Source organism: Gouania willdenowi, chromosome 9 (genome assembly GCF_900634775.1).
Source record: "Gouania willdenowi chromosome 9, fGouWil2.1, whole genome shotgun sequence".
NCBI classification, from domain to species: Eukaryota; Metazoa; Chordata; class Actinopteri; order Blenniiformes; family Gobiesocidae; genus Gouania; species Gouania willdenowi.
This window is the reverse complement of record NC_041052.1, coordinates 17,270,404-17,295,098: the sequence shown is the minus strand read 5'-3', so window position 1 is coordinate 17,295,098 and position 24,695 is coordinate 17,270,404. Positions and strand designations below refer to the sequence as shown.

The window sequence follows — 24,695 nt, the reverse complement described above, 5'->3', positions numbered from 1 at the left end:
AATATTAACTTTTCCTCTCTCCATTTCTTTCGTCCTGTTTCCTACACACACACACAGTTTACTCTATTGTAAGAGTTTGTAAATGTCGTTCTCCGGATGTATGCTGTCGGGTTATCACATTGTGGTTTGTTCCTGTTCTTTGTCTTGTATGTTGCAAAACACTTCCCCTTCTGGTGTATTTTAAAGAGTTGTGCCACAAATTATTATTGATGGATGAGGAAAAAAGTATGTGCATGTAAAAAAAAAAAAAAATCTAAATCAATAATGTTAAAAAATGAACTGTCAAATGTTTTTGTGTACCTCCTGAGAGGTGTATCCCAGTTTGGGAACCACTGTGATAGATGATTGGCAATGATGGAATTTTAAAGTGATATACCCACCAATTAAGAAACACATTGTATGTTCTTCATCACAATGCGGGATTCAAAATGTTGATCAATTTAATTTCTAAACCAATCTTTCTGAATGAAGTTCAATTTGTCTTTGCTATCAGTACCGTAATAAGATCCATGTAAATTATTTGCAGGAAACCTCAGTGGGTAGCTATAATCTTTTAATTTGTGATGCTTAAAAACAGTGAGAATGTAGTTTTTTTTTTATTCTAATATGCCACAAAAAGGTTTTTGTTTGAGTTAATTCAAAATGAATTAACTCTGGTCAAGTCTTTGTATGTGATCCGGGCCTTGAACAACATTTTATCTGGTTTCAGGGAACGCAAGGCTCTCCTGGAGAGCCAGGAAGAGTCGGGCAAAAAGGAGAACAGGTGAAGTAAAATGTCAATAATTTGTACAAGTTGAATAAAGTCAAAGTCATCTTTAATGTCAATTTTTCAACATGTGATGGACGTACAGAAAAATTTAAAAAACGTTTCTGAGCCACGGTGTAAACTAACAGGGTAAAGGGTAAAAATAAAAGAAAATTTCCAGATACTGTGCAGAGATGTTCATTTTGAAAAAGCAACAGCAGCAACAACAAATGTGCATGGACTTGTATTAACTGCAAGAAAATTAATATAAGGCACTAACTTAGTGAATGAAATAATAATGTGTTTTTATTTTAATATATACAGTATATAAAGGATAATAATATACTGTAATTATAATAATATAATATATATAATAAAATGACAGATTTCCAAAAAATTTCAGATACTATGCAAGATGTGGATTTTGAAAAAACAGCAGCAACAACAAATGTGTAAGCCCCTAAAGGGACACTTTTAGGTGCTTGATATTTATATGCGCACGGAATGTAGGAGGTCCTACATACTTGTGGTGAAGAATATTATGAGATTTTAATTTTATTTAGCGGACGCTTAGTTAGGCTTAAGGGACTTTAGCTCAACATCTCACAGTGATGACCCAGGTTGGATTCGAACCAGTGACCATCTGATTTTAAGCCCACAGCGTTAACGTTACACCACCGCCGCCATAAAACAAAAATATGAACCAAAAGCAATGCAAACACAGACGACAGCCTGAACCAGGGTGCGGGAAGTAGACCTCCTACATCAGCATCTACTGTTTGTGGAATAGATGAACAGTCGGAAGGAGAGATGTGTGATGTTTTTCATGAAAGTCATAATTTGAAATGTTCAGTGACGCCAACTCATCTCCACAGGGTGACATTGGTCCACGGGGCAGACGGGGGGATCCAGGCCTCCCTGGGCTTCCTGTGAGTAACTCATATTTCAGATCGTAGCATTTCACTAAGTGTTGTGAAGTAAAACAGCTGATGTTTCTCTTCTTTTAGGGCTTGTTTGGGAAGAAGGTGAGTGAAACCAGTGTGTGATATCTGCAATATAAGCTGTTCTCTTCACTTAAATGTTTTTTGATCTCAAGGGGCTGAAAGGTTTCCGCGGTCCATCAGGTGTCCCTGGAAACAAAGGATTACATGTGAGTATTTACAAGTTAGAGAAGTAAGGATGATTTGCCCGATAGCTGTAAAAACAGATTTATGTGATTTTCATTAAAGTAAGTTACAATGAGGAACTCATAATTGGTGCTAGCACACGTCTCACGTTTCCGCTGACTTTCTACAACTAAATACCATCTGCTATGTCATTACCTCTTACCTAGTGTATATTATTATCAATTACATTATGTTATATTTGGAAATTAAAGTGATCGTCACTAAATCAATATCTGTGCTGTTTAATTGGTATTTAATTTTACCTTTACAGTCTTTTTCACTATGCAGATTTTGTGAAAAGAAAAGTAGGTTTTTCTTATTCAAAATGCAGATGACTGCTGTACAGGTGTCATCTCAAACCTCAATGTTTCATTGGTCAGGGTCCTCCAGGAGCCCCCGGACCTCCAGGATCATCTCTGAACCTCACCCTGACTCAGCTGAAGGTAAAGTTTAGACTACTTAAACCACATTATTGGATTTTCAGTAAAGTTTCAATCATTAAAAATGTGCAGATATGACATCTGGCATTTCTTGCGTTTTTTTGTTTCAAATCTGCTTTTGTTTGTTTCTCATCTTTTATAAACACTATACAAACAAAAGTGTTGGGATAACTGCACTTACATTGTAATTTTATTAGTCTTAATGCAGATATAAATGTTTGTGTTATTTCAAGCTTTATTTTGTGTCCACAGGCTGGACTCTTTTTTATATATATATATATATATATATATATATATATATATATATATATAACATTGCCACAGGATTTTGGATGTAGCTAAATTAACACTTATAACATTGAAAATTACTTTCTATAAATCAAAAAACTGAAATAAACCAAGCTTTACCATTTTATTCGTAATGACTTTTATGCATGTCTGATTTGTTTTGGTCATAAGTGCCAAAAGAAGTCATGGGATCATTGCTAAGCACTTCATAATGCTGCCAAACTCCTTTTGTTTTGTATTTACGGTACACTACCTCAGGCTGCACTGCTGAGACTTCCAGACTGGCCAAAGTCTTGCAATAGTGTTTCTGCCTTTAGCATGTTTTACCTTGAAGTCTTTGCTGCTATTTATTGTCAGTGCTGATCAGAATTCTTAGGTATGAGAAGTCTGGTTAGCACTGATGTGCATTAGAGCTACTGACCTACTCATTAATAAAGTACATCTCTTCTTTTTGAAGGAGCTCACTTTCATGTCTGATAAGCCAAACTACATCCTGGTCCAAGCAGTGTTGGATGCTCTGCAAAAAGACCTTCACTGGTTCATTGACCCGCCCGATGGCACCAAACAACACCCGGCTACGACCTGCCTCGAGCTGTGGCTTGCTCATCCAAACTCCACCAGTGGTGTGACTGATAGTACTCTCACTAAACACCTGTTACTGAGTTTGTTTCCTGAGCTCAAATAAGCTTCTCCTCTCAGGTTTGTACTACATCGACCCTAATCAGGGAAGCCCGGCAGATGCCTTCCAGGTTTACTGTGACTTCACGGCAAAGCCAAAGACGTGCTTGTCTCCACTGCAGCCCCAGGTACCATAAAACATATCAAACACGTACCAGTCGTGAATCTCGGCGTGGTATCCATTGTAGTCTATCCTCAGATTCCTGTGAAAGCCTGGCTGAAGACTTCAAGCACCAACATGTCCTTCCACTGGTTAGGTTCCTCAGACGACAGCTTCCAGGTGAGCATCTGATGCTTTTTGTCCATTCTTTATTTAATGTATAGCAGGTAAAAAAAAACAAAGAACTACAGGCATGCTAAATTAGTTAAGATTAAAATACGAGTAGTTGACAATATCTGATATTAGTTTTTTAGGTCACATGATGGATTCAACAATCTGTGTTTTCTTTAGGTTTGGCAAATAGTGAACAGATCGTCAGATCAGAAATAATGTGTTGAGTTTACTACTTTACTTTTTCAAAGTCAGTCGAAAACTATAAAACCAGACATCCCAAGTTGCCAAATCTTATTTCAGGGAGGTGCTTAAATTTATTTCAGCTTATTTAACTTGATTTTTATATATAAGTTAAGTAATACAACAATAAGTCATGTTATAGCAACAGAAAGAAACCTCCAGCAGAACTGGTTCAGAGGTAGCAGCTATTTGTCAGACTGGCCAACTTCAGCGCCAAGACACCTGAAACAGAAAGAGAGAGAAGGCCGAGGAGAAAGCACAAACTGCATAAAAACATGATACAGTATTGTCAAAGAGGAGAGGACCTAGACACTCATGGTGGAGAATCCACTCAAGTGTTAGAGCCATAGCAGAGTCTGTGTAGACACAAGGAAGTGGTAGATGAGACTGCATCTGTCTCCACTACCCTACTGGTCTGGGCGTAGTCCTTTATTCTGACCCCCAAAGTTTGTAGAAGATGAAGACAAGAGGGTGGGACTGAAGTTTTACAGGGAGCCAATGAAGGGGAAGCTAATACTGGAGAAATATACTTTCTCCTGCGTGTTCCAGTTAATGCTCTTGCTGCAGCGTTCTGGATTAACTGGAGACTTTTAATGAGTTACTGGGGCATCCTGACAGTAAAGATCTAACTAAATTATTTAGTCCAGATTTAACAAATGCATGGATTTATTTTCCGTTTTTTTCGAAGCTAATTTCACTCACATACTTTGCTCCCATGTAGTGTTGTGAGGACAGGTTTATGGATGATGAAATTTATTGTTTTCCTATTTTGTGGATGTAATTGAGTTTTATATTTCTTTGATAGAGAAAGAAATGAGGTATATTTTAGAAAGCAGTTTGTTTGAAAGTCTGGTCGATGTGGCCTGAATGATTGATTCAAGTTCTGAACTGCAGTAATCTAGTCTAGAGTGTAGGGGTTCCAGTCAGGGAGAGTATGTCTAGGGTGTCTGTGTGAGAAAGGTATTTCAATTATTTATTACTATTAAATATTTACACTTTATTCATGTTTAAATTTTTTATATAAATCCATCTTATATATCCAGCTTTATTATAACTTGGACAATGTGTCAAGTTACACATTTTTGTTTCCTGCATGGAACTACAGAAGGATGTATATAATGTGAATGGATATGATTACAAGTATGAGTGTGTGGTCCCTTACTGGTGATATTATCTGGGTTTTTCCATAAAAGGTGCTAAAGTGGGATTAGTGATTTGGTGACACTTCTATCATCTGATGGAGGTTTGAACCCTCATCTCCTTCCCTGTTCCAGTTTGAGTATCCTGGAGGCAACAACGTTGTGCAGATGAGGTTTCTGCGCCTCAGCAGCAGATCCTGCACGCAGACCGTCACCCACTTTTGTGCAACAGGAAGCAGGCAGGGCAACGAGAGGAGGGAGGTTCGCTTCCTGGCCGACTCAAGGAGGCAGAGTTACCAGGGTGAACTGCAAGACTGTGTGGTAGGTTTTCAATTCCAACAACTATTTATCCACTATGAGCAATTAAAAGGCACATAGAGCAGAAAGTGTGCAGCAATTACCATCTAACGTACCGTTAAGCCGTCATCCCAGAGTGTTGTTTGTCCTCCCCTCTGCAGCCCTGGGATGAGCTGGAGTCGGGACACCGGGATTCGATCTTCCAGTTTGAAAGCGACGACCTGCAGCTGCTGCCGCTGAGAGACGTGGCTGTGTTTGGAAACAAAGAGGTAACGTGGGAGTTTGGCTTCACAGTGGGACCAGCGTGCTTCAGTTGAGAGAGCTGCACCTCCAGAGATCACGTGTGATATTTGTTTGAAAGTCCGGGACAATCAAAAGCATCGCAGCCTTTTTTCTTTGCTGTTCTGCACACGGTCGTCTGTCGGCTCACACGCCTGCTGGGATCATTTAGGTCTGAACTCCTTGATATTTACTATATTTGTACATGTGTTTATGTCACATTTTATTTTTTAGACTTATTTCAGGGACTTTTTATTTGTATTTGTTTTGGGGAAGAATTCATAAACATGTTCAGGGTTTTTTAATTTATAGTAAATATTTCCAAAGAACATAAAGCTGCTATCCGGAATTTCTGAGAGGATGTCTCGATGTCCCGCCCTCTACAGCTCCAATTCCTCCCACTGCCTCTCCCAATCTATCAGAAGCCACACCCTTACTTTTCTGCACACGCATCACAGAACATAACAAGGTTGCATCAGGTCGCATTGATATAGGTCTATGGGTCAGGTAAGAGCCAAAATCATATTAACCTGTTTACTGTTGTGACGCACGGCCTGTTTCCGTGCACAGTTCGGCATTTGCTTTGATTGACAGTCTCAAAAACAGGAAGTCAAAGCCTATTGGCTGGGCGCATTCTGCGATCGTTTCCATTTGTATAGGGGTCTATAGGACGAAGGAGGGACTTGTATACATTAACGTATATGAATGACCACCAGCTAGACCATAGTAAAAGACTAGTTAGGTATTTTTTTGCATTTCAAAAGATTAATACATAAATTTCTCAGATACTCCGGATATCAGCTGTAAGAAAACTTAAATGATAATGGAGTTGAAACTGGCGTTCACAATCTGATACTATTGCAGCATTTATATCAACATTAATGGTCATTCATTGATCTGTAAAATGCAAATACTTCCTTTGCAAATTGTCAAATTTGTAAGATGTTTTCAATAATATTTTACTGTTTTTTTTTTTTTTTTTGCAGTGTGATTGTTACAAAATGTGGAGATATATATTACCTCAATCCATAATTGTCACCTTTTTCCAATTCTAATTTTCCAATTTCACATTTGTTTTTATCATCTTATTGCCATTTTTCTTCCCATTCTTGATTTTTTTTTTAAAATTTTCCCTTTAATTTGTTTACTTCATATTTCATATTCATATTTTTTTATTAATTTAACCAGTTATATTATTACTAGTCTGATGTACATTTTTATATCTGTACTTAATAGTATTCTTATTATATTTATTCTTATTTTACTTCTGTGTGTGTGTTCCGTTCTGCAATAACCACCACAATTTGTAATAAAAACTATTTATTAGAGGTGCCCAGTTTTTACAAAATGTGAGTGTTTTTACAGAATTGTGATTTTTTTGTTACATTTTGTCACATTATTACATATTGTAGTTTTACTATATAATGTGGTGTTACACACTTGTTAGTAAGAAACAGGCCCTTCATGTGTTTACCCAAGCAAACATCGGAGACAAGCAGGACTCGTACCCTCAAAAAACATATATTAAGGCACACATTGGCTGCTTTAAAAATGACTGTCTGATTCGAGGCCCGCATTATCAACATTAATGTCAGCATTTAGAATTGAAACCAATCTGAGCATTAATACAGGAAAGAACAAAGGGTTTGTCTATATTTGTTTTAGTTATTTTTTTGTGTCTTTGTTGTTATTTTGTGTAATTTTTGTAGTCATGTGTTTATTTTTATTTTGTGTGTCTTGATCCAAAATGTTTAAAGTAACATGTTCATATCTCATGTGCCTTCACAACACTTTCTTAATCCGTCAGCCAGAAAAGTTTGACCTTTTCAGAATCTAGCTGGAGGAATCAAAACAGTGCTTCATGTATTCAAAGCTCTGTGGAGTTTTGATTATTTTTATACTGGGTGCTCCTGCATTATGAAATAAATTCCATTTGTGAACTTGTGGTTGTAAATGATTGTTTGCAGAGGTGGCAAAACCTCAGTAAAAGTACAGATAATTGTGTTTTATTGATGGCATCTTTGTAGATTCTCTGTAAGTCGTAGTTTACACAGAAGATTATTGAAATTATTTTTTATTATCTTGATGTAATGAGGTTTTAAGTGTTTAAATAGAGATAAGTAGTAGGGATAAATGGCTTTATTTATAGAGTGCCTTTCACAGGTAAAAACCACAAAGTGCTTTACACAAATTTCAGTGTCATCCCGTCTAAAGGGAACATGGAAGAACAGTAACAAATACATTACATGCATTTACTACTAGTAATAAAGTTACATGTTGCTATTTTTTGCCCTTACGTTGCATCTAACTCAGTAAAAGCACTTAAAACCTCATTACGTCAATTAAAAAAACCCCTAAATAACAGTTACCCAATTAACTGCGAAATAACTTTAAAATGAGAGGCTGTCCTTTTTTAGCAATTTCTTTTTGCTTGTGAGAGCTTGAACTCACGTAGTTTTGCTATTTCCGATGTTTTGATGAAGTCCCTGAACACGTCGTGGGCAGCTTGCTGTCACGTTTGTTGTCAAACAGTCACAAAACGAGCACACTGCGCTACAAGTGGCAGCTTAAACTTAAGTTATCTTTTTTTTTGGCACTGCTTTGCAATAAAACCCAGTGATAGTGTGGCTTTTATTAAAGACTGTATGGATGTTTAACGTTAACCATGAGGAGACCCCCGGAGGAACCGTATCATTGACGCCGCTCATAACGGACTGGCTGCGGTTTCCCTCACCGAGCTGAACCGGATCAAACATCCGCGTATCTTACTGGTATTAAAAGGTAGGTGTACCCTAGTTCAATATGTTATTCGTCTGGATGGTTTCTGTTGCTGCTGCTGTATTAGGTATTAGGTTTTACCCAGAATTGCTTATTTTTCTACCTAACATATTTTAGGCCTCGGGTGATGCCTCGGTGCACAGTGGTCGAGAAAGCCGCTAACACGTTAAACAAACCCGCCTACGCTCTGACTAAGCAGCCGCTTGAGCAGATGCTAAGCTTCTTCAAGGATGTAACGCTATAACGCGGTAGAAAAGAAAAAAAATCCCATCAGTAAACTTCGTTTTACTGATAAAGTAAAACTTCGTTTTACTGATGGGATAATCAGTTCTATTTGAAGGAAGAATCTAAATGATGTACCTATAACGTCAACTGTAGGAAAATAAAGCTTGTTGATAACGTGTTGTTAAGCCAGTGGTTCCCAATCAGTGGTTCGTGTACCCTTTTGAGTCTGTCGGTATTATGCTGAGGTACATGGAAACATTGATACATTTATATTGCAATATGACAAAACATGTTTCCAGATTATTTTAAGGTCCAGTTTTTAATTGCATGTTAGTGCTATTGATTTGACAATAAGTTGTACATTTTTGTAGGACGCATTGAAAAAATGACGCCACAATGGGCAAACACCTTCAGAAAACATGGAAAAGTACTTGAATGCAAACTAATGGTGCTCTTGACCAGTGGCTGGCAACCAGGGCTGTGCAAGCAGATGGCAGGGTCCTATGTGGAAATATTAATCACTTTCTAATCAAGATTACTTGACTGTAGAGTTTTTCCACCCAGTCATCAATACTTTAGGTGTGACTGAAATTACATTAAAGGAAATGAAAGTAAGACAAAATATTATATGAAAGGTCATGAGGCTAATCCATTTTTCAACTAAATGCTCTGGCTGCCTTTCTGTATTTACAGAGTGCTTTCTATTTGTTCATGCTACACGTGTCAAACTCAAATAACGATCATTAACTACAGCATGATCTTCACTTCCAAATGTTTGTAATGGGGTGATTGCTCTTAAGCTGATTGTATGTCACAATTTCTGTCAAAGTCTATGGAACATCTTTTTGCTAATGTTACACATTTTTAAAAAAAATGCTTGCTTTATTTTGAGTATGGCCCATTTTCTGTTAAACTGGAACACATCTGGTCCCTGGTTGTTATTGAGGACGGCCAACATGATTATAATTATTCCATGATGACATGTGAGGCTCTGCCACTTGATCAGATTGATCTTTCCTCCGCTTCCTCCTCCCGCAGGGCTCGTTCACAGACATGCTCCCTCCGTCCCGGCAGGACTATGTGTCGATAAGCTTGGCCGGAGCGGGAGCTGGCAGCTACAACAACAGCAAGCAGTGGAGGAGGCAGTCCTGCTGGAGAGTAAGTGGGTCACTTCCTGTCATGTCTTCTCAGCTCTCCCATTGGATACGGCACCAGTTTCTGAGCTCAGTTTTCCAAGTGCTGCCTCTGATGCAGGTTTCACCAGTGTCATGTTGATCCTTTTATTAGGTTTATAGTATTATATTTATTTCATATATTATTTAGAATGAATGTTGGTGTTTTAAAGGGAGTTGATGGGGATAGGAGCGAGACTTTGTCCATTGTTATTATTTTAATTGGTTGTAATCTTAAAAGAGTTTCATTTTTCATAGTATTAGTGGTCTGGGGATGATTCAATATTTTTTGTTGTCCAGATCAGTGTTTTTCAAATGGGGGTAATTGTACTCCTAGGGGTACCCGATGGCCCAACAGCGGGTACTTGAGAGAAAGACCATGGCAAATTAACAAATGAAAGCATTAAATACATGTATATAGAATATATAGGGTTTTATCATGTTTATCTTTGTTTAGAAATGATAATCATAATAATGATGATGGGAATGATCTTCATTTGAACATGAACTCAAAATACAAATTGATTAGATTGATTACAACATGAACTGAAAATATCAATACTGGTCCCACACCAGGCGGGAGATGGCTGGAAACAATTAAAAAAAAACTATAGAAATATATTCAGGAGGCACTAAATGCTGTTTCATTCCACTTATTTCCAAAATGAGATTCTTTAAAATGTGTGTTATCACTAATTAATTCCATCATTATGTTCAATAGTTGTTTTTTTGATAGTATTCTGAGCAAAATGTTGTAGTTGGACAAAGGAGGTACTTGGATTCATAAATAAGAGAGGGGGGAGGGGTACTTGAGGTTAAAAAAAAGTTTGAGCACCACTGGTCCACATCATTTATGACCTTTATGCATCCTTTATATGTTGTGACCTCTCTAGCCTTTGAAGTCCTGGATAGGGGTGTGACATACTGTGGGGCTTGATTACTTGTTGTATGACTCCATACAGCCTAAAACCTGAAAAAGATCAGCTATTATTCTTTGTCTCCTCTCTTTCCCCCTGCTCTTGTTTTTTTGTAGTGAAACCGAAATATAAAATTATTTTCGTATATACAACTTGCTTTGATTTTTATATATTTAAAAATCAAAACATGAACAGATGAAATGGTTTACCTCTTTCTGCATAGGTTTGAGGTTTGTGAAAAACATTGCATGTCTGTTGTTTTTTTCCTGGTGAATGTGTTACGGCTGTTTTTAGTGCAGAGTGAAGCATCTGGATTTGAAGTGTAAATAATGTCTGACTTGCTGTTTTGGCATCTTTGTGTTTCCAGAAATGGAAGCAGCTGTCAAGGCTGCAGCGCAGCCTCATCCTCTGTGTCCTCGTTCTCCTGTTTATTTGTGGAATAGCTTCGTATCCCACGGTCACCGAACACATCAGAGGTAACGCTCTCTGTGCAGCACATCCAAAACACAGCAGTCTGAGTGTATCTCTGAAGCTGAATACGACAGGAGGAGCTTGTCTATTTCTAGTTTTTAGGAAGCAACAGAGACAGACTGCCACTTAAACTGTGTTACTTTAAAACAGTGACATTGTAACCGTTTGTGTTTTAAGGCCTTGCAGACAAAGAGCTGGACTCGGACGATGACGACACTATTCTGAAGCCGTTCCTTCCTCAAGTGATGCCTGAGTCGTTCAAACTAGTCCCAGTGCCCCTGCCAGAGCAACCAACCCAGGTTCATCCATTACTCTTAGTGTTCTCTGATACATCCATTTAAGAAAAGGCAGCAGTGTCATCCAAGCAAGAGTCCAGAAACTTTGTTCTTTAAATCAACTCAAGCATCTGCCAGAAAAAAAAACGTTTTAAAAACCAGTGGGTTTGCTTCACACATAAGCTTGAAACCAGGGTCGTCAAAGTGAGACTCAAACCATTATAAACCAAAGTTAAATGGACTAATAAGTTAGTTTCTTGGATAAGAGATCATTTAGAAAGCAAGCTTGGTTAAATGGGTTTTACTGTATTGGAAGTCTTTGAGTTTACTGGTCTATGATGCCTGTTTTAAAATGTTCTTTTAGAAAATTTGATTGATTTTGTTCTTTTTTTAAAAAAAGCATACAATATATGTCCAAGTGTGGTCTAAAATTCAGTAAGAAACCATGATAAACTGGAAAAACCAGGAAAGAGACCAGGCTAAGTTAGAAAATGAGTTATTAACCAGGTAAAAAAAACTAAACAGGAAGGGACCAGGGCTAGATAAAGGGTCCAGTCAGGTTTTAGAACCAACTATAAACAAGGTTAAACTAAATGTGAAATCAAGGATTAGACCAGGCTAAATTTGTTTTGAAAACAAGTTATAGATTAGGTAAGAAAAAAGCTTATTAACTACATTAACTATGCAGGAATAAAGCAATAGAATCAGATTCAGAGATACATTTTTTTTATCCCAGGGGGAAATTACTGAGACCACGTTAAGTAAGGTACTAAAATCAGTTAGAAACCAGACCAAAAAAAGTGTCAAATCCAGAAAGTGACGAGTGCTAAACCAGGGCTATTTGGTTAAATACAACTAGATTAATTTAAGTTAGAAACGTATGGCTGAGAAAGCCAGGAAAAGACCATGCGACGCTGGGTTCGAAAACTATTTCTAAACTAATTAAGAAAGTAACTCTTAGGACAGGTTTACTTGGCAGGGAGAAAAGGAATAGACCAAATTAAGTAAGGTTCTAAAACAGAACAGTTATAAACCACACTAAACTAGGTCAGGACAGTTATAAACCATGCTAAACTAAGTAGTAAATGGCCCAGATGTTAGTCTGTGATCTATTCCTGCTGTTTGTGTCTCTTTGCAGAGGAAACTGTCCAATAGGAGAGGACCCCCAGTCCTTCAGAACCGCCTTCACAGGAGAGGAAACATTTCAGACCCAACACTGCATGAAGAAAAGTCTGCTGACAGGAAGAAGGGAGAGGATAAAGGAGTCATCAGGTCTGACTCAGTTAGGTTTTCATAATAAGGGACCATTCAGGGTTTAATCAAGAGATACATGATGGTTTCTTAACAGTACCACCATGTCACCTTTCTGTACCTACTACACTGTGAGAACCACTGGGTTCATTGGAAGGAATGTGTAGTGACGAATTGTCGCATTGTTCCTTTCTTCCTGAGTGAACTGGGAGTGGCTCCAGGCCTGATCAGGATCAACTGGTACTGAGGATCAGTAGCATTAGATCGAAGGTTTCCATTGAAACCATTTCAAGATCAGTTTCTCCTGGAGGGGATCAATGGTTTTTGGTGTAACTCTGACTCTTGTGCTGACTCAGCTGGCGTGGAGCGGTGATCGACACCGAACAGGCCACGAAGGGAACAAAGGACATGGAGAACAAGGACGAGCCACCTGCTAACCCTGAGGCCAAACCATCAGAGGAGTCGGGTATCTGCCCCTTTATTTACTTTTTCTTTTCCTACAGTACATACACAAAGTGACACCAAGAACACACTAAACTAAAGCAATAATTCACAAAATTACTGCAAATCTGCTCTTCATGTACCAAGGGTTAACTGCATGTTTGCATTATTTGGTATAATTTCTTTTGGGGAAAAAGTGTTTGCTTAGACGTTTTTTAAATAGGAAACAAGCCTGAGTTTGTATGAGTTTTAAAAAAAAACTATGTAAAATTCCAAATAAAAGCTATTTTTAATAGTTTTATAATTGCTCAGACATCAACCAGTCTGCGTTTGAGACCCCTGGTTTAAAAACTGTAGTTTAGGATTTTTAATAAATAGAAAATGGCAAAAATAAATAAATAAAGTTGTAAAATAAGAAATATAGCAAAAATAAATAAATAAATGGGGGAAACCTCTTTATGTTTTGAGCTTGCACTTTCTCTTTACCATAATGTTGTTTTGACCCCCAGTAACAGAATATTGCCCCCAACCTATGATTTCCACCATTTTTACCAACTGCAGTTTACACTCTTTGATTATTAAAATGCAGAAAAAGATATTAAATAATTTGCTCAAGCACCATGCTCTGAGCAATATGCAGAGGAATAAGCATTAGGACAATCAGGATTTTCCTTTAAAACTATCTCAGAATGGAACAAACTGCACTAAAACTATGCAAAGACTTAAACGGTTTTGCCTGGATGTGAAAAAGCATTTTCTGGTAACTCAGACATGTTAGCACTACAGAAAACAAACAAAAAACAACAACTGCTAAACTTTACATCTGAGAAGGATAGGGGGTGGGTATAGACCAGTGGTTCCCAATCAGGGGTACGTGTACCCCTAGGGGTACTTGAACACATTTCCAACATGCTGAGTCATTTTTAAGCCTATTTCAGACACTGTACATGCCCATCAATATCTTTTAAACCCATTGACAATAAACGCCATTAATGGAATAAACAATATTGTGGCCTTAATATCCTACCAAATTATTACTAACATGTTATGCACATTACTAAAAATTGAGGTCAATATATTCTCTGACATACAATAATTGTAACGCACAAAATTGATATTTAGTGTGCGTTAAATGAGATTTAACATGTTAACAACTTGTTAATAATACAAGAAAGGTTAGGAAATTGGAGTGACGAAGGGGTTTTCCTAATCTGAAGAGAGGGATCGGGGGGTACATGAGACAGAAAAGGTTGGGAAACATTGGTATAGACTATATAGGAACAAGTTTTCCCACTGTTTGTAAAAATTATGAACTGTATTGTTTTATGCTTTTTGTACAGTGTTTTGTAATTGTCTGTCTTGGGGACTGCAGATGGAAATTAGCTCCAAAAGCTAAAGTCTGGTACAAAGCATCTTTTCATATGCTGATTAATGCTCCTGTACATGGTCCCTGTCAAATAAAAATTAAATAAAGAAATAATAAATGGAGCTTGTCTTTGTGTGTGTGTGTGTGTGTGTGTGTGTGTGTGTCTCTAATAGTCGCCGTGTGGTTAGAGGCTGTGCGTGAAGCCTTCAGACATGCCTGGAGGGGCTACAAGGACTTTGCCTGGGGCCACGACGAGCTGCGGCCCATCTCAAAGTCTTACAGCGAGTGGTTTGGTCTGGGTCTAACGCTCATCGACGCTCTGGATACCATGTGGATCATGGGACTGAAGGAAGGTGTGTAGACCGCTGTGAGCTGGAAATCCTGGTGCTTTCTAATACTGTTAAAATTCAGTCACCCTTTACTCAGCATTTAGGATTGTCAAATAAAATGTAAGCGTTTTATAGAATCAAATTAAGTTTACCCCCTGCGACCCTGAAAACAGGAAAAACAGGAACAAGCGGGTCAGAAAATAGATGGATGGATAGTTAAGTTTACCATTATTCATGGTTGCACCACATGACATTTCTTAAGGCCATGGCCAATTCATTATCTTAAAAAAAAATTAAAATCTAATCACTTAAGGTAAAAAAAGAAATCATGAGAATTTATGGTACTTGAAAAATTAAAAGTCAAACAAACCCAAAATAACATAATGTATTTTCACATGGAGTCCTGGACCAATCTGAACTTATAAGCAAAAAAGGTATGTTTTTTGTAAGTGGCCGGCTTATCAGAAATAGAACATTAATACGTTTGGCATACACAGACAGCTGCACCTTTCAGTCATAACTAGCCACTAATTGCTCACATACAAAACACTCAGGTTCCACATTTCATGTCCACTTTTTACTTGAAATATTCCACATTTTGTGTCCACTTTTCTTCTGTTTGACTCGGTCTGGCTCTTTTGACGAGACGGCAGAAAAAGGAAAAAACATTGTGTGTCAGTTGCTCTTTTTAAATGAGCACTCAGTTCGAAGACATTTGCTGCTGTGTTACAGAGTTTGAAGAGGCGAAGGCTTGGGTGGCCTCAGAGCTCTCCTTCAACAGGAATGTGGATGTGAACCTGTTTGAAAGCACCATTCGTATCCTGGGAGGCCTGCTGAGCACCTACCACCTGACCGGAGACACGCTGTTCCTCGACAAGGCCGTGAGTCACTGCACTAAACACATTCAAGGCTCTGTGAAAGACAGAGACGGCAACTGTTTGTTCTGTGGTGGAGGTTCTCAGAGGTAGAAGCATCTTACTTTGACTTATTTATGAAACTTTATTTGTAGTAGTTAAAATGTCCTCAAATCACACAAGTTAAAATCTGGCTGGCACTGACAATGAATAATAACACATTTTAAAAAAAATGAATATTTACTAAACAGTCCTCATGTTGAAGTTCTTAGGGTGTACTCACACTGGCAACCAGGGCCGTTCCTAACCAGCTCTGTGCATGTGTGAAACCATGGGGGGCCATTGTCTGGCCTGCGTAGGTGTGAACTGCACCACAGGGGGGTTAACGGCCCGATGGTCCTGCTAGAAGAGGTGGTCCAAACAGCGTGCCAGACTGGCACGGTTGGCCGCGCATGCGCTCGCACAACTCGACTCGACCCGCGCGCAAAATGTGATGACGTTGGTACCGCGCGACGCTTTACGGCACATAAACATCCGCACTCCGCAATGATCGCGGTGTCAGAAGTGCTCGTTAACCGATGAAAAGTTCAGAGTTGGCGTTACCTGATATATATGAACAACACCACACACACTGTATATATATATTTATATTTATATTTATCCTATTTATCCTTTATTCTCTATCTATCCTTTATTTATCCCTCATCCTTTATATTTATCATTATTATTATTATTATTGTTGCTGGGTTGTGCTTTGTTGTTCTGTTTTTATTTCTTTTATTTCTTTTTGTTGCTTGTTTTGTGCACCAACCACCAAGTCAAATTCCTTGTACTGTCCTCAAAACTGTACATGGCAAATAAAACATTTCTGATTCTGATTCTGATTCTGAGAACTTATGGAGGAAGAGGACAACATGAACGTCAGGACTTCTCTTTGTTCAGCCGACAGCGGGACAGTAAGTAGCAGCTCATCATCAGGTCCGGGTATTTCCGAAACACATATTACTGGTATATTAACCCATATAAACCAGAAAATATGGAAATGGGACATTTTACTGCTGCAAATGTGTAACATATTACTGGTATTTTGTGGACAGGACACATGTGGTTGGCTATTATATAACCCAGAAAAAAATGGAAATTGGACATTGTACTGCTGCTAATGTATAAATAATATAAATATATATATATATATATATATATATATATATATATATATATGGTATTTCAGTGTTCTGGGACACATACTCACAAACTCTGTAGAATGAAAACAAACACAGTGTCTTGGGGAGCAAAGTGTAGTGTATTAATTTATTCATCTAAATGTAACCAAAAACAGAACATCACAAATACAAGCCCAAATAAATGAAATGTCTGAAAGAAAGGGTAATAATTTTCCAAACAAAAAATCAATAAGCCAGAAATAAAGTGCAACCTTTTGCAAAATGTAACATGAACCTTAAAAACAAAACATTTAAACATTGGAAGTACAAGGATGGGAATATTATGACAGCAGAACCTGGAACAAGACTGCAAATTGTTGCAACTATTTATTTATTTTTAATCACCTCAGCACTTTAACAACTCACTAATTTCATAATTTAAATACACTATTTCTACCTTTGTTTTTCTGTTTGCATGTCGTTTGCTTTGTTTTTAATAAAATGGTTTCTCCAACAGTTGGTTAAATCTACACATTTATACTGTATATAATGCACATGCAGGATGATGTGTAACAATAATCGGTAAAATTAGCTGTAAACACATTTTGTAGAACTAAATATAAGGGTATGCTGTGAACAGAAAGAAAGGAAGACGAGCCAGATAATTCTAAACTTTAGAATATAATACAATCATAACTTTTAATCATAAATATGACTCTTCTCAAAACAACAAACTTTGATATCTTTGTCACACAATATCTAAGCTTCCAATGAATAATTTACAAAAAAAAAAAAAAGTTCACTGATGGTGACATTGAGATCTCAATGTCACCATCAGTGAACTTTTTTTTTATTTGTAAATTATTTACTGGATGCTTCTCTGGTGGCGTGTGCAGTGGTTGTTGTTATTATTATTATTGTATGGAGACAACATTACTGCAACTCTGCACATCATTGTCCTGTTAAAGTATTTTTATACAAAGACTTAAAAACAATCTGTAATTAGTGCTGACTCAAGTAAATCACCTTTATTATGCATTATAACAATCTGTTCCTTAAGTGTCTAAATTATTGAAACAATTAAAAACATCTCTTAAAAAATAAAATTACAGAAAATTAAATAATCATTTAATATACATTTCAATAAATAAGTGCATCCCATGTTCCCATGTTGACTCTGAGCTTTATTCTGTCTGTTGTCTGTAGAAGTGATGGGTCTAGACCAGATGATGGAAACTAGATCAGCTCATGGTTTTAATGTCCAGGGAGGGGCGTGTCCACTCTGCATAGACTTAAAGAAGAAGAAATAAAAGAAGAGTTAGATAATGTCATGTTCATCAAAAGGAAAACTGAGTGTGATGGAGATAAATATGCTCAGATGGACACACACACACAAAGTTTAAACAAACACACAAATACTGTCCTAAATTGTCTCACACATTAAAAGCATCTATTTACACTTATATTAATGTACACAAAGACTAGCTCCACAAAATCAGAACGACATTTATTGATCCAGAAATTAAACTGATCTTACCTTTATAGGCTCAGTTTCCTCCTTTGTTTTCAAATCCATTTGAACCTCCATTCATGGTGGTTTTTATCGTCAGAGAGAGTCTTTCATTTTCAATAAATCCACCGTTATTTGGTCTGTTTTAATCTATTTCTTTCTCACTCACTTGGTTCTCTCTGTTCCTTGGGTCGATTTTGTCAAAACAAAGCAGCATCTTTAATGTTTCCGTTACGTGTGAGTAAAATTACCGCAATGTACCGACACTGGCTGTAAAGAGCAACTTATTATCTTTCATAAACTGGTGGAATTTCTCCGTTAGAGCAAATATGAGCAGAGTTACGGTCATTTAAATTAACGTGATGCGTTCAGGGGCCCTGGGAAACCCAGTCCGTGAAAAGAGCACGTGTCTGGGTAAATCTTGGTTTATAGTTACCCTACGCAACAGAAAATATGAAATTAACAGAATGTACTGTCAACAACAAACCCAGAGTCGCTTAATGGTGACGTAACGCCATACGTGTGTCATAAATTAACGTGATGACGTGTTTCTCTTTGGGAACCGAGTTGAGCTGGTGATCACGTCCGTTCTACCGTGCCAGAAAAGGGACAGGGAGGGGGGGATTCCTGCTGTGAGCTTGGAACGGCCCCAGTTGCCAGTGTGAGTACACCCTTAATATCACCAATAAGGGCCCTATTCTCCTTTTTGCGCTTGAGGTTTTTCTAACACGTATTCAAACACTTATAAATGTCATTCAAATCCATGAAAAAGATAAAGCACACTTTTAATTTGAAAAGGCCTTAGTCATTGAAGGACAATGTAACAGGTTTATTTGATAAGATATGGACATTAGAGTGTGGATCAGACACGTTTTTAGGAGGCAGCCCGCACCCAACAAGCATTAACATATTTAAGTAAATGTGACTCAATTAAAATCTCTTTTTTTCTCAGAATCGTTCTGTTGAAAGTTGAGTGTTAGGATGAATGAGGCTTCGGCCTCACTATTGTTTGTTTTGTTGTTTTTTAAGAAAGGAGAATGCGTAATACAGTATACAATATTGTTCACATATACTGTATATATTCAAATTCATATTTCTAAAGAGCAGCAACAAGATAATCTTTCAGAAAGCAAACATCTACAACATTAATACGTAAACACATTACCATCCTTAGACGTAAGCCTAAACTACAGTTGATCATGTATTTTCATCTGACGTATTTTCATCCAGATCTTAAAATACAACTATCCATTATAAGAAATAATTCCTCCTTTCGGTTTAATACTGTGTAACTCCTGGTTACCTGTATTGTGGCTCCACAGAAAGACATCGGGTCCAGGCTCATGCCCGCCTTTAACACCCCGTCAAAGATCCCCTACTCAGACGTAAACATTGGGAAAGGAACGGCCCACCCGCCTCGATGGACGTCAGACAGCACAGTGGCTGAAGTTACCAGCATCCAGCTGGAGTTCAGAGAGCTGAGCCGCCTCACACAGGAGCCCCAGTACCAGGTAACCATTGGCTTATATTCAAACCATCAAAGCATTGTAACACATGTTGCTGTGTGACCTTCCAGGGTCAAATCACAAATGTGTGATGATGAATCACCACAAAGGTCAGATTATTGAGTAGTGACCTGTAGACCTTTGTGTGGTTGTCCAGGCTTCAGTGGCAGAAATCATGCAACAGGTTCACAAGCTGGATGGTAAACTGGACGGACTGGTGCCGATGTTCATCAACACTAACAGTGGGCAGTTCACACATCAGGGCATCTACACGCTGGGAGCCCGTGCAGACTCCTACTACGAATACCTGTTGAAGCAGTGGATCCAGGGAGGGAGGAAAGAGGACCAGTGAGTGGCACCAAAAACGCACACAAACTCCTGAAATGTCCCCAAATGTTGTAAAAACAAGTGTGCACACCTGAGCATTCAACAGAACAGCTCATCTCTGCAATGTGTTTCTCCACATTCTCTGAAAGTTTATATCGGATACATCAAAGGAACCAGAGTCACTGCAAAATTACTTCAAACTGAGATGATATCTATTCTTCTCTTCAGATTTCCCCACTTTATGGTTTAGTTGAGAGGGAATTGGCTGTCCCTTACTGTTTATGGATTTAAAAAGCAGTATTGATAATGAAGTATTGATAAGTGCAGACTTTCTGTGTGTTTGGGTCACCTCTCTACTCATAAGTCACTTCATGCGGCCCTGACAGCACTGTTTTGGTCGTATGTGCAGCACTGATCACTAAAGCCGTGCATGTGTGTGTTGGTCAGACTCCTGGAGGATTACCTGCAGGCGATGGAGGGCGTGAAGAAGAACATGCTGCAGAAGTCGTCACCCAACGGTCTGACGTTTGTCGGAGAGCTTTCACACGGACAGTTCAGTCCCAAAATGGTCAGTGGCTTTGGGGAGTCAGTAGGAGGATGGAGTGTGTTTATTTGATTTTTATCAGTCTGATACCCAGTGGGAGAGACGGAGATGTGCTTATGTCTCTTATTGGGAGACAATGCTACTACCAATACAGGATTTTTTTAAAAACAGAACAACCTCAGTAACACGAAGAGAATCCATTCACAACTGACTCACTAGACAGTGCTGCTGCACAAGAAATGACCTCATAAGCTACATCACTCTATAGACCCTTTGATTGTTTGTAAACATTGTGATGTATTTTATAAGGCGGGCCTTAGCCTGGAGGAAAACCACCATAGATGACTTACCCGCGCTTTTAGACAATTAGACAATGGGGAGTGACGTAGCAACATGGTGGCCATCTTACCTCAGACAGCTGGCCCTGCTCATTACTTTGATGTCAATGGTGCATGTACTATTTAAATAAACCTAACTTTCAACCAGTTTTCTAACGGCAAGCGGCAATTTCAACATGTACAAGCATCCTATGTCATACCTACGTACAGTATAATAAGGTTTGTAATAAGGCACGTTTGTAAATCCGTCAATATTTCATCGAGTTAAGGGTATTTTTGTTTAAGCTGATCATTCACCTTCCAACAGCTACCATAGAGCGCGTCAGAACCTCAGTTGTCTGAGGTAAGATGGCCAACGTTGAGCTACGCTGGCGAATCCCGCTTGCGTCATAGTGTTTATACATATCTATGCTTTAGCCAGCGGATGTGGGCCATTAAGGGGTTTATAAGTCACACCCTCTATTAAAAAAAAAAAATGTGGCGACTTAAATACTGAATAATGCTGTTTGTGTTGTTAACGGCTGTTGATGGTTTAAAGACTTTGGGAGTATTAAAGTGTTTAGTATCGTCGATGTCTGTGACCTCGTTTGGCTCCAGGACCATCTGGTGTGCTTCCTGCCGGGCACTCTGGCCCTTGGTGCCCACTTTGGCCTCCCCGCTGATCACATGGAGCTGGCCAAAGAGCTGATGGAAACCTGCTACCAGATGTACGTGCAGATGGAGACGGGCCTCAGTCCCGAGATCGTCCACTTCAACATGCATCAGGGCAGCGTGCGTGACATTGAAGTGAAGGTGAGTGGTTTTTAAGTGTGGGGTTTATAGATCAAGTGTAAAGATGTAAAATATCGTATAATACCGTACCATTATGTTCACAATTTATCCAATAACTGATCATTTTTAATGTCTATATCCGATTTTTTCCCTCAGATTTTGAGTCATGTTTCTCTTATGAGTCTGTGTTTCAAGCTGGCTCAAATGTAAAGAATTGAAGTTGTATATGAGTTTGTAAATGTATGTTTATATTATTGTCCATGTAAAATCTGAGTAAAAATCTGAATGTTTTCCTAAATGAAGCTTTCACAATACGAGGGTTAGGTGTCAGACGGAGCAATAAAAATATTATTCTGAGAAAGAAAGTGATTTCAAGAGAAGAGGGAAACTAGAAATATATAATGTATAAACTGATTAAGGTATTAAACAGCTGTTGAGAGAGGGAAGTGATAACAAATACTCACCACCTGGGGTTTTGCCTGACAATTTCCTACGCAAAGTAAAAATAAACGTAGATTGAGGATGTGCGCACCAGTACGTTTTTTTGTTCCTTATACACAAACATTATGGAGATATGGGGAAACGGTGGTGAATTGAAGCCAGGTTCATCTCATTTAATGTCCTCACATATCAGAGTTATTGATCTGCGTTATCATAAAAACCTGTAGTGTTACTGATGGTCCGTGTATGAAAATATGTTCACATTTAAGCTCTGACTGAAAATGTGCCTACAATCAATTTATAATCTGACAAACTTTGTACACACTGCCATGTCTCTCAGCCTGACTGTAGCTATATTTACATAGTTTCATGTTGTCATCTTCAGCAGTTTGAGAGTGAAGCTAGTTGCTTGGGAGGATGTTATAACAGGGGACACACCCACATGTTTCACTGTTTCCTGTCTGTGTTTGACCAGCTGGCAGACAGACACAACCTGCTGCGGCCGGAGACGGTGGAGAGCCTTTTCTACCTCTACAGATTCACCAAGGACCACAAATACAGGCAGTGGGGCTGGGAGGTGCTCCAGAACTTCAACAAGTACACCAAGGTCAGTGAGAGTCTGCAGGGAGGTGTCAGACAGCACAAATACTCTATCACTATATTTAAATATGCTACAGATACCTAAAAAAGCTACTTAAGTATTTGTTTTTACACAAACATCTGAACTTCCTGCTAATTACATTTTAAAATGTGACTCAATGTTAAGATAAGTCCGAGCCAATCGCTTGTATTAAATATATGGTGAGGCTGATGTATGTGTTTTTCAGTTATGCAGATTAAAAAAAGAGTTAAAACAACCCGTGCACACCTGGGAGTCCCTTTTCTGTCAAGTGTGCAACACTTATTACGACAGTACCGATTAAAAAAGGAAGAAACAACAGAAAATCCCCCCAACGTTGCTGAAAACTGACCGTAGGGGCCGGCATTGCTGCGTAGGGGAACAATATTACAATGTTGGGGGCCCCTACGCTCAACAATTTGATTTCAAATGGCATTAAAAAAGTCTTAAAGTCTTGAATTTATTTTGAATGAAGCTGTAGGAACCCTAAAAGAATAAAAAGAAAGCCAGAACCTGTGTTGCCAGATTGGGTTATGTGTGTCAGAAAGGGGCATTTTAGGATGAAACCAGCAGTTATATCTGGCAACTCAGACCTGATGGGTTGGTGTGTGTCGTGATCCCTAAAGTAAGAACAGCTGGAGTTTTAGTTTGTGTGTGACCGTCTCCTCACAGGTTTCCTCTGGCGGCTTCACCTCCATCAACAACGTGCGTGACCCGGAGTATCCCAGTCCTCGAGACAAAATGGAGAGCTTCTTCCTGGGAGAGACGCTCAAGTATCTGTACCTGCTGTTCTCCGACGAACCCGACCTCATCAGCCTGGACCACTACGTCTTCAACACCGAGGCACACCCACTGCCCATATGGCCCGCCAGTGCGTAACACACACGCACACAAACGTCTCAGGGTCGGTGTGAGAATGATTCCCCTGCTGGGGTCGAGACCAGAACCTATTGGTAGGTAAAAAAAAAAGCTTTTGTATTTGTTTGAAGTGGAAACGGAGCATTAATGATTCAGATGGATCTTAATGGAAGAGGAGTGTTCCAGGAAACTCACTTTACTCTGAAAGGATTTATTTTTACGATCAAGTTCCTCTGGTAAAGTCTTAAACTGTGTGTACGTGTGTGTGTGTGTGTGTGTATGTGTGTGTGTGTGCGCGCGTGCGTGTACTGAGCCAAGAGAGGGTTTACCAAACAGCATTTAATACCAACAAAGCCAGAATCAAAGATCTGATCTAATCCATGTCTGCTGTCCTATGCTGCCTTCAGGTGTCATGGGAAATATGAGCTTTCTGAATAATAAGCCTACCTTAAATGTACAACATAAGACTGGTTGGTTGTAGTTCACAGTGCAACATGATCAGTGAGCCTCTGAGCATCAGACTGGTTAAACTCCCACTTATTGTTTTTGTACTGAATGGGACTGAATGAGATCTGCAGCTGTGGCTACAGATGTAGGTCACCACCACATGTTCAAGAAAAGCACAATATTATTCAGACATGGGCAACTGGTGGCCCTCAAAGCAAAAACACAAAATGACTTTAAAAAAATGACTGTTACTGTTAATTATGAAATTATTCGTTACACTGAACAATAATAATGAAGCTTGATCAACAGTCGGCCTCTTTAGTTTGACCTCCATCACTGTTTACATTCTTCAATACATCATTTACTAATCCTAATCTTCTAGTAGTGTCATTTTTACATATTAACTGAAACAAACAGTGTTTATTTTTGATCATTTCTGCTGTTTTAAATGTCACAAAGTGAACTTATGCACTGTTTTGGATCTTTCAAAAGAGAACAGGGTACTCAGGCTTTTTATATTTACAGACACACCCAGATTTATGCTTAA

At 38.5% G+C, this 24,695-nt stretch overlaps 2 protein-coding genes across 2 annotated transcripts in view; both read left to right on the top strand.

The window, feature by feature from the left end:
* Positions 1–5,967, top strand: part of LOC114469478 (collagen alpha-1(I) chain) — a 57,827-nt gene extending 51,860 nt beyond the window's left edge. Inside the window, exons 58-67 of the mRNA XM_028457022.1 lie at positions 710–763; positions 1,621–1,674; positions 1,753–1,770; positions 1,842–1,895; positions 2,292–2,354; positions 3,097–3,262; positions 3,339–3,445; positions 3,517–3,597; positions 5,106–5,291; positions 5,429–5,967. Of these exons, the coding sequence (XP_028312823.1) occupies positions 710–763; positions 1,621–1,674; positions 1,753–1,770; positions 1,842–1,895; positions 2,292–2,354; positions 3,097–3,262; positions 3,339–3,445; positions 3,517–3,597; positions 5,106–5,291; positions 5,429–5,584 (939 nt within the window). The 3' untranslated portion in view covers positions 5,585–5,967. The remainder of the gene's footprint in view (positions 1–709; positions 764–1,620; positions 1,675–1,752; positions 1,771–1,841; positions 1,896–2,291; positions 2,355–3,096; positions 3,263–3,338; positions 3,446–3,516; positions 3,598–5,105; positions 5,292–5,428) is intronic.
* Positions 5,968–8,056: 2,089 nt separating this feature from the next.
* Positions 8,057–23,858, top strand: man1b1b (mannosidase, alpha, class 1B, member 1b). The gene is made up of 14 exons (XM_028457519.1): positions 8,057–8,327; positions 9,588–9,707; positions 11,006–11,114; positions 11,287–11,408; positions 12,523–12,656; positions 12,992–13,101; positions 14,616–14,795; positions 15,504–15,652; positions 19,621–19,809; positions 19,961–20,151; positions 20,578–20,698; positions 21,610–21,804; positions 22,700–22,831; positions 23,516–23,858. The coding sequence occupies exons 2-14, from the start codon at positions 9,603–9,605 to the stop codon at positions 23,720–23,722; spliced, it is 1,944 nt and encodes a 647-aa protein (XP_028313320.1). The 5' UTR covers positions 8,057–8,327; positions 9,588–9,602; the 3' UTR covers positions 23,723–23,858.
* Positions 23,859–24,695: the final 837 nt, after the last annotated feature.

Coding starts and splice junctions, on each gene's coding strand:
- man1b1b (XM_028457519.1), top strand. CDS start 9,603: ATGCTCCCTCCGTCCCGGCAGGACTATGTGTCGATAAGCTTGGCCGGA. Junction 12,657..12,991: donor GAGGATAAAGGAGTCATCAG/GTCTGACTCAGT, acceptor GTGCTGACTCAG/CTGGCGTGGAGCGGTGATCG. Junction 13,102..14,615: donor CAAACCATCAGAGGAGTCGG/GTATCTGCCCCT, acceptor TGTCTCTAATAG/TCGCCGTGTGGTTAGAGGCT.